Source organism: Ursus arctos, unplaced genomic scaffold (genome assembly GCF_023065955.2).
Source record: "Ursus arctos isolate Adak ecotype North America unplaced genomic scaffold, UrsArc2.0 scaffold_14, whole genome shotgun sequence".
Classification (NCBI taxonomy): domain Eukaryota; kingdom Metazoa; phylum Chordata; class Mammalia; order Carnivora; family Ursidae; genus Ursus; species Ursus arctos.
In genome coordinates, this window is record NW_026622808.1 from 15,021,859 (window position 1) to 15,034,522 (window position 12,664).

Consider the following 12,664-nt stretch of genomic DNA (forward strand, 5'->3'; position numbering starts at 1 on the left):
CCACCCCCCCAAACCCCCATCCTAAGTGACAGACTTCCTGCCACAATCTCCGCCCCCACACACAGGCCACACAGCCCAGGTCTAGTAACTAATGCCGCTTAGGGCTCCACTTCCTCCCCTCTGGTGCCTGGGTTTCCCCAAAGATTTTTTGGTTTTGTTCTTGTTTTTTAATCTGAAAGGCAGCATGTGAATGTGAATGTGAATGGAATAATGCGTCCCAGTGAGTGCAAATCTTTCTGGGAGATGCTATTTAAACTCACCCGAGGGCGCCTGGGAGGCTCATTTGGTTAAGCGTCTGTCTGCCTTCAGCTCAGGTCGTTCTCCCAGGGTGGAGCCCCCTCACCGGGCTTCTTGCTCAGCAGGGATCCTGCTTCGGCCTCTCCCTCTGCCTGCTGCTCCCCCTGCTTGTGCTCGCTCTCCTTCTGTGTTAAATAAATAAATAAATAAATAAATAAATAAGGTTTTTTAAAAATAAAAATAAAAATAAGCACACCTGAGCTGGGGCGGGGGGACATGTCGGAAGATTAGGTGATGCAGGTGTGGGAACAGGGAGAGGCCTGAGCTTGGATTGAAGATCCGAATCCTAGCTTCAATTATTTGGCCTCCAAAGTGTCGTCCTCTGAGGTTCAGAGAAGATCTGTGCGGAGGGTTTCAGGTCCTACGACAGGTATGGCGGTTCACTCATCCCCACAGCCTGCAGAGAAGTTTGGGGACCCAGTTGAGGAGGTTCGTAGGCCCTGGAATTTCTTCCAGCCCTGCGTCTGTCACCCTGGGGCGGGGAGGAGGTGGCAGACTTCAGGCCTCCATGTGTCACCCCCAACCACGGTGTGATGACCTCTTTTCTCACCCAAAAAGAAGAGGGCCTGTGTGCTCGGTAGGACGGCCCCCGCCTGCCGTGACACTCTGCCCACACCGCCCCAGCGGACACACACAGCTTCCCAGCCTCCCCTGCCCCGGCCAACTCCTCCCTCCCACTTTCTTCTCAAAGGCTACCCTTCCCCCACCCTCTGCCCAGAGGCAATGCTGGAGATCCTGGATAGATCTGGCCCCAGGCCGAATGGGAAGACCAAGCTGGACACAGACACTCAGAGACCTCTAGCTTCCGGTCAGGCAGAGTGGCTCCTGGAGGGGATGTGAGAGCCTGGGGCTTTGTGGGATGTACAGGAGTTCAGTTGCGCCTTGGGGAGAGAAAGAAGGCATTGGAGGCTGAACATCCGCTCGGGCAAAACGTAAATGCTAGGAGTAAACGCAAGGAGCGTGAGCTGTTAGGGGTCGGATCTCATGCGGGGGGCGGGGGTATGGAATTCCAGTTTGAGGAGCAGCCAAGAATGGCATGGGTGCAAGAGTGGGGAGACTTAGGCACCAGGACGACTAGGGATGGGCTCAAGGTCACACAGCAGGGCCGGGGGTCGAACCCAGGCAACCTGCTTCCCAGCTCCGAGCTCTCCGCAGCTCTGTCATCACTACCAATGTAGCCAGGCGGGCCCCAGGCTCTGGGGGGACCCGACTCTCAGGGACCCCAGCCAGGACTACGTTTCCCAGCCTGCCGCGGGGGGCGCGCGTGCGCACTGCGGCCAGTGATGGAGCGCTGACGGGGGGCGCGGCGGCGGCGGCGGCGGCGGGGAGGGCTCGGCGGGCCATTGGCTCGTGGTCGCGGCAAAGGCAGCTTGAGGACCAGAAGAGAGAGCGGGGCCCGCGGGCCGGGCCGGGGAAGACCTGGGCTGAAGCCATGGAGGACCAGAGGGTAGGACCGGGGCGGGGCGGGGCTGGGCGGGGCCCCGGGCGGGGGTGGACAAGGGGGAGGGGACCAGGTGATGCCGCAGCGCCCCCCCACCCCCGCAGCTGCTTTGCGGCCGAGGCCCCAACCCCGCCCGGATCAAGCCCCCTAATTCGGGACGCAGCCCACCCCCCCAGCCGTCGCCCCGACCTCTCCTCATCTTGCCGGGGTCCAGGCGCATCACTTCCATGCCCCCCACCCGCGCCCAGAATCCCAGCCTCAGCCTTGACCCATCCCCCACGCCTTCCATCCGGACTGCGGACCAGGTGTCCGGTCTCTAACCCGCCCCACCCCGGAGGACCCCCCTCCAGCTCAACACAGGTTGTCCCACCGATCCTGCACCCCCAGAAAAGGGACCCGTCCGAGGCCTAGGTCAGGATTCCAGGCCCCAGCAGGACCCTCCCGCGTGGCGTCCTTCTCTCCAGGCGTCCCCTCACCCAGACCTCGCTCCCCCACTCCCCAGTTACCTGGACTCTCAGGCACCCCGTTCTCCAGGTTCCTCTTTTCTTTTTGCTAATCCCTGCTCCCAAGATTTCCCCTTCCCCAGGATAGCCCATTTTCTACAGGCATGATTTTGCTCTGGGGTTTTCTTTCCCCAAGGTAGCCCCTCACCCCATGCCCGGCCCTCAGTAGATAGGTACAAGGTTGAAGGCTTTGTGCTGAGGCAGACCTGGCTCAGGCCCAGGGTCTGCCCCTTCCCCAGAGGTTCTTTTTGAGCCTCAGTTTTCTCTGCTGTAAAATGGGCATGCTTGCAGTGCCCATCTGCTAGGTGAGGGAAGATAGGGCCAGAGCTTTGCCCAGGGCCTGCCTCGTGGCGGGTGCCTGAGCTCACTGGAGCCGTGGCTCCCACCTCTCCTGGATCCCAGGACGGCAGAGTGGGGAGCCCCAGGTGGGGGAGCCGGGCCTGGCGAAGGGGCTTACCGGCCCTGCATGTGTGCGTGCTTCCCGCGGCAGCAGGAGGCGCTGCGGAAGATCATTACTACCCTGGCTGTGAAGAATGAAGAGATTCAGAGCTTCATCTACTCCCTCAAGCAGATGCTGCTGAACGTGGAGGTGAGGAAGGCGCCTCTGCAGGAGGGATGGGAGGAGGGGGGAAGTCTTGGACAGGTGGGGGGAAGGGACGGAGGGAGGGGCAGCCATAGGAGTTAGCCTGTTACTGCTGATGCCCCTCGGCCGTGGCCTGGCTACTGTGTCCAGGCCTCAGTTTTCCCATCCCAGCATGGGCTTTGGCCAACCCTGGCCTGTCTGACCCTGCAACATCTCTCCAAGGCAAACTCCACCAAGGTGCAGGAGGACCTGGAGGCCGAGTTCCAGTCCCTCTTTTCTGTCCTGGAGGAGCTGAAGGAGGGCATGCTCATGAAGATAAAGCAGGACCGCGCCAGCCGCACCTATGAGCTGCAGGTGTGTGTGGGGGGAGGGGCTCCAGCCGCACCTACGAGCTGCATGTGTGTGTGGGGGGGGACTCTCCTGACCCTCACGCAGACCCAATTCCCCACGGCACCCCTCGGACTCAGCAGAGCCCATCTGGCCTCATTGTCTTCCTCCCAACCTGCTCCCCCTCCCCCGCACTGCTTCCTGGAGAGGCCCCCAGGTGTCGCCAGGGTCTAGAACCAGACACCCCAGTGGCATTGGCCTCACCTCCTCTTTTCCCTGGTCTCTTCTCTGCCCCCTCACTGGCCATGATCCACCAATCCCCCACCCCACCTCCTCCCTTTGATCTCTGTTTCTACCACCTCCTCCTACCCCCTCTTCTCTGTCACCACAGCCCCACCCCCACACCTGGCTGCTTCTCTCCTCCAGTCCTCACCCAGCGCCTCCAATGTCTCAGTCCTTCCCACTGGTCCCCCAGATCTAGCAACAACCCCCCTTTCCAAACACCCCACCCCCCACCACCACCCCATGGCTCCTGTGCCACTCTAAACTGAGGCACTGGGGATGCATCAAAACCTCCTGGAAACTTTCTAACATCCCAGATTCCCAATCCCAGGAGAATATGGAGCCCCAAGGCTCAGGTGTGGCCTGGACACTCCAGTTTTTAAGAAAGAGATCCCCAGGTGATTTTGAAGCGCTGCCAGGAGCGAGGCCCCATTTCCCTCCTCCCTCCCTGCCCCACCTGGAGTTGGAGAAAGGCATGGCGGCCGAATTCCAAAGGCAGTGGGGAGCCGCGGTGGGTTTGATGCAGTGGGGTGAGGTGTCTCTTCCCTCGGTGCCATGCCACTCACTCCCAGAACCAGCTGGCTGCCTGCACTCGGGCCCTGGAGAGCTCCGAGGAGCTTCTGGAGACAGCCAACCAGACCCTGCAGGCCACGGACCGCTATGACTTCCCGCAGGTGGGCACCCCAGGAGCCATACTGGTAGGGCTATGCCGTAAAATGCAGGACACCTGGTTAAATTCACATTTCAGATCAACCCCAAGTGACTTTTTTAGTATAAGTATGGCCAATACAACATTTAGTATAAGTATGTCCCAAAGATCCCACAGGACATACTTACGCTAAAAAATTATTCGTGATTGATCTGAAATCTAAATTTAACAAAGAATAATTTGTTTAGTGTAAGCAGATCCCATGCAGATGTTTAGTCTAAGTGTTTCCAGATGTTGCATGGAGCATATTTATATTAAAATATTTGTTGTGTATCTGAAATTCAAATTTAACAATGAATAATTTTTTAAAAGATTTTATTTATTTATTTATTTATTTATTTATTTATTTATTTATTTATTTTGAGAGAGAGAGAGCAGGGGGAGGAATGGAGGGCGAGGGACAAGCAGACACCATGCTGAACGTGGAGCCCGACATGGGCCTCAATCCCACAACCTGAGATCATGACCTAAGTCAAAACCAAGAGTCAGATACTCAGCCAACTCTGCCCCCCAGGCGCCCCTAACAATGAGCAATTTTTTAGTATAATATGTCCCATGCAATATTTAGTATGTGTCCCAAATATAGAGTGGGACATATTTATACCAAAAAATCATTTTGTTTATCTGAAATGAAGGTTTAACTGGGCATCCTGTATTTTTATTTGCTAAGCTGGCCAGCTGGATATAATGGGCACCAGGCACTGGGGAGGGGGGTGTGGGGGTAGGAGCCTGTCTTTGCCCCTAATTTCTCTGGGGCACGGCCAAGTGTTTCTGCCTCAGTGGTGGGGACTTGGCCAGTGGCTGCTACTCTGAGCCTCAGTCTACCTGTCTGTATAGTAGCTTTCTGATTCCATCAAGAAAACTCTTTGACTTTTATTCTGTTGCTTTTTCTAGGCTGCCAAGCAAATCAAAGATGGGTAAGATGCTGGGATCTGGTTCCCACCCCCGTGCCCCGCCCCTGGTGTGAAGGTGGGGATGCCCAGGTGAGGGTCTCTGGGCCCAGAGCACTGAACCAGAACAAGAGGGAGTGGGTCTCCCACACACTCCCGAGAACTGGGCCCGGGCCCCCTTGAGATGCTTGCCAGCAGGCTGCCTCCGCCTTCTTCCCTGCAGTGTGACAATGGCCCCTGCCTTCCGGCTGTCATTGAAGGCCAAGGTCAGCGACAACATGAGTCACCTCATGGTGGACTTCGCACAGGAGCGGAGGATGCTACAGGCACTCAAGTTCCTACCTGGTGAGAAGGGAACTTTCTCGGGCCCTGGATTTCAGGGCTATGGTACCCTGAGAAAGGCTGGAGTAAGCCTGGCATTGGAACCCCAGAGGCAGAAGCCCTGCCCCTGTGGGTGGAGCCATGAGGAAGCACGCCCCCAGTGGGCTAGCCCTGGAAAGCCCCACCCACCAGGGGGTGGAGTCCCATGAAGGCCACGCCCCTATCAGAGAACTGAAAATATTCTACCTCTAAACGGTGGAGTCCTGAGAAGGCCCAGCCGTTTGTTGGCTGAATCCCGAGAAAGCTCTTCCGCACCACCCCACCCTGGGGAAGCTGCACCCCTAGACCCCAGTACCCGGGGGTGGGGGGGGGGGGCCAGCCCCCAAGAAGGCCTGTAGTGTGATGGACGAGTTTCAGTAAGCTGGCCTCCGGAGGCCCAGGACCCTGACCTCCCCTCCCCTGCTCCCCTCTGTCCTGGACAGTGCCCAGCGCCCCCGTGATTGACCTGGCCGAGTCCCTGGTGGCAGACAACTGCGTGACCTTGGTGTGGCGCATGCCGGACGAGGACAGCAAGATTGACCACTACGTGCTGGAGTACCGGCGGACCAACTTCGAGGGCCCGCCCCGCCTCAAGGAGGAGCAGCCCTGGATGGTCATCGAGGGCATCCGGCAGATGGAGTACACCCTGACCGGTAAGGGCAGCTCAGCCCTGCTGCCAACAGCCCCCCCACCCCCAACCCGGTGCAGCTCAGCAGTCCCAGGATCCTCTTGCCCCTTTCAGTGGGAGCCTGGCTGGGCTGATCGGGAGTAGCAGAAAGTAATAATAAGACAATATTGTTGATCGCCCCTGCACTGTTCGTGGAGGGCTTACTAAAGGTTTTACCCACATGTAATGGACATGCTTATCATCAGCATTTTACAGATGAGGGAACTGAGGCCCAGGGGGAGAAGGCATTCTGCATCCCCAGCTACAATCCAGCGTTTGTCCATTGCAGCGTATTGAGCGCCTATGGTGTACCAGGCGCCGGCCTTTGCATTAGCAAGCAAAGCGGACGAAAATCCCTCCCCTCGTGGAGCTGGCATCTTCCCAGTGTTTGGGGATTTCCCTGGCAGGTGTAAGAGAGCAGAATGCGTGGGGAATCCCCCAGCCGGTAGGGGAGGGTCTAAAGAAGGGTAAAATCAGGGGGTCCCTAATGAGTTTCAGAAGCCGTCCTGAGCCAAGGGAAATCCTCAGCGGCGGGGAGAGCCTTGCTGACACGATAACTATCACCACAGCTCTTGGGCTATAATCAGCCCGTTCTTTATCTGTAATTAGCATACATGGTTAATAATGAGTATGCTAATTGCAGGAAAGAAAAGCTACCAGCCAGCAAGAGGGCCTGTCCTTTGCATTGGAATCAAAATAAAAATACCCCACTTCCCCCCATCATGTGTATTTTTTTATTACGGTAAAATACATATAACGTAAAATTTGCATCTTAACCATTTTTAAGGGTCCAGTTCGGTAGTAGTAAGTACTTTCCTGACACTGTAAAGCCATCATCCCATTCATCACTTTCCATCTTGCAAAACTGAAACTCTGTCCTCATGGAACACCGACTCTCCAGCCCCTGGCTCCCACCATCCACTTCCTGCCCCTGCGAGGTTTACCATTTTCAGTACCTGATGTGAGCAGAATCCGACAGGATTTGTTCTTTCGTGTCTGGCTTATTTCCCGGAGCGCAGCGGCCCCAAGGGTCATCCATGTTGTAGTGCGGGTCAGGATTTCCTTCCTTTTTCAGGCTGAATGTTCCCGTGGGTGGACACACTGGGTTTTTGCCACTAGTAGCGGCTTATGTAACTATGGTTCAGTGTCAAAACCGAGGAACGGCCACGAGCACATTCTGCGGTGTCAGTCCACGTTTCCCTGGTGCTACGGTACGCCATCATCCATGCATGCGGTTTTCTCCCGGGTGCAAATTCTCGTGGCCGCCACCACGGTCAAGGTGGAGGGCTGCTATAGCCCAGGCTTCCTGATGCACCGCCCGCTCGCCATACCCTCTTGCCTTCTACAAAACTCTTAGCGAGCGAATTCCGCAGGGGAGGAAGTTCAGTCCATCACAGGTGTGTGGTACTGCGGCTGCGGCTGAGGACACTCATCCAGCCACTACCCCATGTGGGTGGTTGTAGCCCACCTGCCATCTCGCTCGCTTGGACAGTCAGTGTCTATAGCTTACATGCCTCCACTCATCTCATCCTTGTGTGAACCCTGCTTAGGATGGGGAATATGATTGTCGGTTTGCAGACTGGGAAACTGAGGCCCGCAGTGAGTTCAGACCGTCCATGGTCAGATGGGTTCCAGGTTTCTGAAACTGAGCCTTCTGGATGGTGATCTTTGCTCGGGGGTAGTAGACCGTGTTGCTGAGCAAAGCACTGAACTCTCGGAGAAGGGGATCCGAGAAGGGTGAGACAGTCTTGGGCACGTGGAGGGGGTGGCAGCCAGCCTGAGGCCCGAAAGAGAAGGGGCGGGTGGAGAACAGCCTTCTAAGTAAAAGATGAAGGGCTCAGAGGCTAGAGGGCTGGGCCTTTGTGTCTGGAACTAGTTAAGTTTGCCTCCCACATCTGTGGGGAGAAGTGAAAGGAGGAACGGGGTCTTTATCTGGAGGGCAAGGGGAGCTATGGGAGGTTTTAGAGCAGGGGGTGCTGAATGCTGTTTAGGATGGTCAGGGAATGGGCATCCCATGGGGAGCACTCAGGAGGCAACTGGACATGTGGTCTGGGCTAGAGGTTGGGCTGTGGGTGCTGTGGTGGATGGATGGGATCGGAAAGGCAAGAAGGGGTCAGGGAGCAGAGTGAGATGAGTAAGGGCCCCAGACTGAGTCGCCCCCACATTTAAGGGTGTCAAGGAGGGAGAAGCCTGCAAAGAAGACCTAGGGAGAACAAACAGAGGGGTCGTCCAGGAGACGCCTTCCTTCCGAGGAAAGAGAATGTTCCAGGAGGGAAGGAGTGGTCAGTCAGGAGGTCCTGTAAGGTGGGGACTGACAAAGCCAGAGGAGGGAGAGGACGTGAGGCAGCAGAGAGGGGGTAGGAGTGAAGACAGCTGTTTACAGAGGTTTAGCTTGAGGGGAAACACAACTAAAGACAACTAAGTAGTTGCCTTTTTAATTTTTTAAGACTGGAAGAAACTGATTAAAAAAAAAAGGACATAAGAGAGTGTGGAACGTATCCTAGAAGTAGGGGAAATTTTTAACCCGGCATGGCTAGATCCAGGGGTTCCAGCAAATGACTTGCTCACTGTTCCCTGAATTTGTCGGCTCTGGGGGCTGCATTCTGAAGGAGGCTGATAAATTTTCCTAAGAAGAGCTTCCTCCTAGTTGGCCAGCCCAGGGAAGACAGTGACTCCGCTCCCTAGAATACCAGCCCGATGTCCCAGGGAAGATTCTTATTGGCCAGTTTGAGTCATGTGCTATTCCTGAACCAATTGCTGTTACTGCCTCCTAAAGCAGCCTGATTGGCCAGTCTGGGTTGGAGGCGGAGCCAAGTAACCCATAGCCCCACAGGTGAATGAGGGCTAGGGGGGTTTCTCAGGGATAAGATGTCGTTTGCGAGGTGCTCCTTAGCGTGAGGGGTGGTGGGATTACTATGGGACACAGGGACCTATAACCGATTGCACAAAGCGTACACAATGTTGAGATCCCTCTGTTGCTCCTAGGTCTCAAGTTTGACATGAAATACATGAATTTTCGTGTGAGGGCCTGTAATAAGGCAGTTGCAGGCGAGTTCTCCGAGTCGGTGACCCTGGAGACACCAGGTGACTGGCCCACCCCCCACCCTGCCTGTGACTCCATAACCCCTCACCCTGGGGCCCCAGGTACTATAGTGCGTAACGATAATCTTCTAATCAGGGTTCTGTGACCCTTTTTGCTCTGGCTGCCAGGAAGCTCAGAGCTTAGTCCACAGGAGATTCCATAGCCCGAGTGTCTAATGTGAGCCTGCTATTGTTTTTGCTTTTGCAGTGGATCCCATTTTACCTGGATGGTATTATACTCTTACCCTGTCTCTCTCACACACACACATTCTCTCTTCTACAAAAATAGTTAAGGGCTCTTAGAGTGGGGGATGGGATATCAGTCGTGCAGACCGATCTTACTCTCCTGCAGTGACACCTTTGCCCTTATCAGAAGTCCTTCTGCAGTCTAGCTTAACTATCGTGCTATAGCGGGCCCCTTTCCTGAGACTAATCCCCAACGGAAGCACAGAGCACAAGCGCTTTGAAAATGCCTCCAGACCTAAGGGACCTCTAGGCAACAAGCCCTCGGCCTTCGCTCCCCTGGCTGCACGCTCTGCCCCTTCCAGCTTCCCCATCTGTCTGTCTTGGTGTCTTGCTGCCTGTCCTCTCTGTATCTGTCTGCCTCTGAGTCTGTCTGTTGATCTCTCTGTCTTTCTGTCTCGGTCTCTGTTGACTTTTCCTGTTCTCTGTCCCTGTCGTGGTCTGTCTTGGTCACCGTCTGTCTCTCTGTCTCTCTCTGTGTCTCTCCGGGTTTCCCCATCTCTGTGACTCCCACGTCTGCCCGGCCCCAGCGTTCATGTTCCGCCTGGATGCGTCCACATCTCACCAGAACCTACGGGTGGATGACCTCTCCGTGGAGTGGGACGCCATGGGCGGGAAGGTGCAGGACATCAAGGCTCGCGAGAAAGATGGCAAGGGGCGGACAGCGTCTCCCGTCAACTCCCCAGCCAGGTAGCTGGCCCCCCCACCCCCTGCCCTCCCTGAGTGTCGGGTGGAGGAGATCAAGCTGGACAGGGACGCCCAGAGTCCAGCGTGGTCAAGGCTGGGGTGGAAGGAGGGGCCTGGAGCTGGAGGGGCGCAAAGAGCAAATGAAGGGAGAAGAGGTTTTTAACTGGGTGTTGACAGTTGAATAGTTGTCCACAGGAGGAAGGGCAGGGCGTGTTCTGACACGCGGGGGCCACTGCATGAAAAGAATCGAGTCCTGTGGAGGACTGAGGAGAAGACCTCAGCAGCTGGGCGGGCCGGGGAAACCCTCCTCTGGGGGCATTGAGGGCCTAACTGAGCCTTCCCCTCCCCGCCCCTCACAGAGGTGTGCCATCCCCCAAGAGGATGCCCTCGGGTCGTGGGGGTCGGGACCGCTTCACCGCTGAGTCCTACACGGTGCTGGGTAAGGAGGGGCGAAGACAGGGGGACAGCAGGGACACTCTGGGCAGGGCCCTGATGGTGGGGGGTAGGAGAGAACTCCTTCAGCTAGGGAAACTGAGGCAACCACCAACAACAAAGCTTTCTGGGAATGGTTCCAATAACATGTTGCTGTGGCACTGGAGGAGTGGGAGGATTGGGGGGGTGTGGGCTTCCCGGGGGGGGGGGGCAGAGCTTATGGAGGCTCTGGCCTGGAGATCGGCGGCGGGGAGGGGGTCCTGGGGTTTGTGCAGTGCCTGGGATTTGCAAAGTAGCTGGAAAGAATGGTTGCTGTTCTTGGCTAGAGGTGGGGTTAGGGGAAGAAACAGGGGAAGGGGCGGGGGGGGGGGTTCTGCAGGGTGGCTGAGACTTCAGAGGGAAGAGCCTCTCCTCGTTGTGGTAGGGGGAGTAGCTGGGGTCCGGAGGAGCAGGCCCGGAGAAGTCATGTACGCGGGGTGAGCCCTGTGTCTGAGGAGGAGCTGAGATAGTAGAGGGACAGGAGCTGGGGGTGGTGGGCAGGAGCGCGCAGAGAAGCTGAATGCAGCTCAGGAGTCGCGGGATCGGGGAGGAGCTGAGCTGGCAAGAATCTCAGTGGACCTGGGAGAGCGCGCGCTCAGGGCTTAGCTGAGCTCGGGGGAGAGCCGAGGCCCAGAAGTTGGGCTCCGCCGGGAGCCGGGAGTCTGGGCAGAATCTAGATTCGGAAAGCGATAGGAAGGAGTCCCAGAGTGTCAGGGAGCACCTGCGCTCCCGCAGGACTCGAGGCCTGTGGGCACACTTGGAGTCGGCCAGGAGCAAGGGTCGGGATTATCTAGTCTCCGGGAAGAACTGAGGACTGAGGAGTATTTGAACATGGGGAGGAACTGGGGGGAGTTTCTAAGGCCGGAAGCATCTGGAAGGATTATTTGGACCTGCAGAGAATCTGAAAGGATTAGTTGAGGCTTGGAGAGTATCTGGACTTTCTGAGTAGCTAGAGGAAGTGGACACAGCCTGGGGACGACCTGGGAGGAACAGCTGGGAACTGAGGAGTATCTGGGGGGAAGAGCTGGGGTCTGGGGAGTACCTGGGTGACCATCCCTTTGTGGAAGGGCATCTGGGACCCGATTCCACCCAGCCCCCACTGCCCACCCTCCGCCCCCCAGGGGACACGCTGATCGACGGCGGGGAGCATTACTGGGAGGTGCGCTACGAGCCGGACAGCAAGGCGTTCGGCGTGGGGGTGGCGTACCGCAGCCTGGGCCGCTTCGAGCAGCTGGGCAAGACGGCCGCATCCTGGTGCCTGCACGTCAACAACTGGCTGCAGGTCAGCTTCACCGCCAAGCACGCCAACAAGGCCAAGGTGCTGGAACCCCCCGTGCCCGACTGCCTGGGTGTGCACTGCGACTTCCACCAAGGTGACCCTGAGCCCCGGTCGTCATCGCTAGCCCCCTCTCCCTGCCTGCTCTCTGCCGCAAGCCCCTCTCATCGCCTCCTCCCCCCCGTACTTCGCTCTGCCTCCCCTGCAGGCCTCCTGTCCTTCTACAATGCGCGTACCAGACAGCTGCTGCACACCTTCAAGGCCAAGTTCACACAGCCTCTGCTGCCCGCTTTCACCGTGAGAACCCTTCCGGGGGGGCGGGGCCGGGGGCGGGGCCGGGGCTGGCTCTGCTCCTCAGCCTGCCAGCACCCCCTCACAGGTCACTGGTCCCCAGGTGTGGTGTGGCAGCTTCCAGGTGACGACAGGCCTGCAGGTCCCCAGCTCTGTGCGCTGCCTGCAGAAGCGGGGCAGTGCCACCAGCAGCTCCAACACCAGCCTCACCTAGGCGGCCGGACGGCCTGCCCGGCCCGGCTGAGTCTGCGGAGCCCCCCACTCCCACACCCCCAGGCCTTGGTGGTTTCAGCCGCCACCCTCTTCTCACTTGCTGCTTGGAGCCTTAACTCCTGATTGGGGGGGAGGGGTCACCAACGGGGAGCGGGCACCAGGGCGGGCCCTCGTCCCCACGTCACCTCCTAATAAAAGTCAATCACTGGCCAGGCCGTGCTGATGGTTCTTTGGGGCTGGCTGGCACTGAGTGTGCCCCAAACCTCTCTGGACCTCAGCTTTCCTGGCTATAGAATGGGCCTTTCTTGTAGGGTCCGGTGGCAGGTTTTGCTGAGTAAGTGGG

The 12,664-nt window shown here is 57.5% G+C and overlaps 1 protein-coding gene across 1 annotated transcript; it reads left to right on the top strand.

The window, feature by feature from the left end:
* Nucleotides 1-1,729: 1,729 nt before the first annotated feature.
* FSD1 (fibronectin type III and SPRY domain containing 1) lies at nucleotides 1,730-12,523 on the top strand. The gene is made up of 13 exons (XM_026481092.4): nucleotides 1,730-1,744; nucleotides 2,735-2,830; nucleotides 3,047-3,178; nucleotides 4,006-4,107; nucleotides 5,037-5,059; nucleotides 5,256-5,377; nucleotides 5,836-6,045; nucleotides 9,045-9,143; nucleotides 9,914-10,073; nucleotides 10,430-10,509; nucleotides 11,663-11,914; nucleotides 12,026-12,114; nucleotides 12,212-12,523. Exons 1-13 carry the CDS (start codon nucleotides 1,730-1,732, stop codon nucleotides 12,320-12,322), a joined length of 1,491 nt encoding a protein of 496 aa, XP_026336877.4. The 3' UTR covers nucleotides 12,323-12,523.
* The last annotated feature ends 141 nt before the right edge of the window (nucleotides 12,524-12,664 follow it).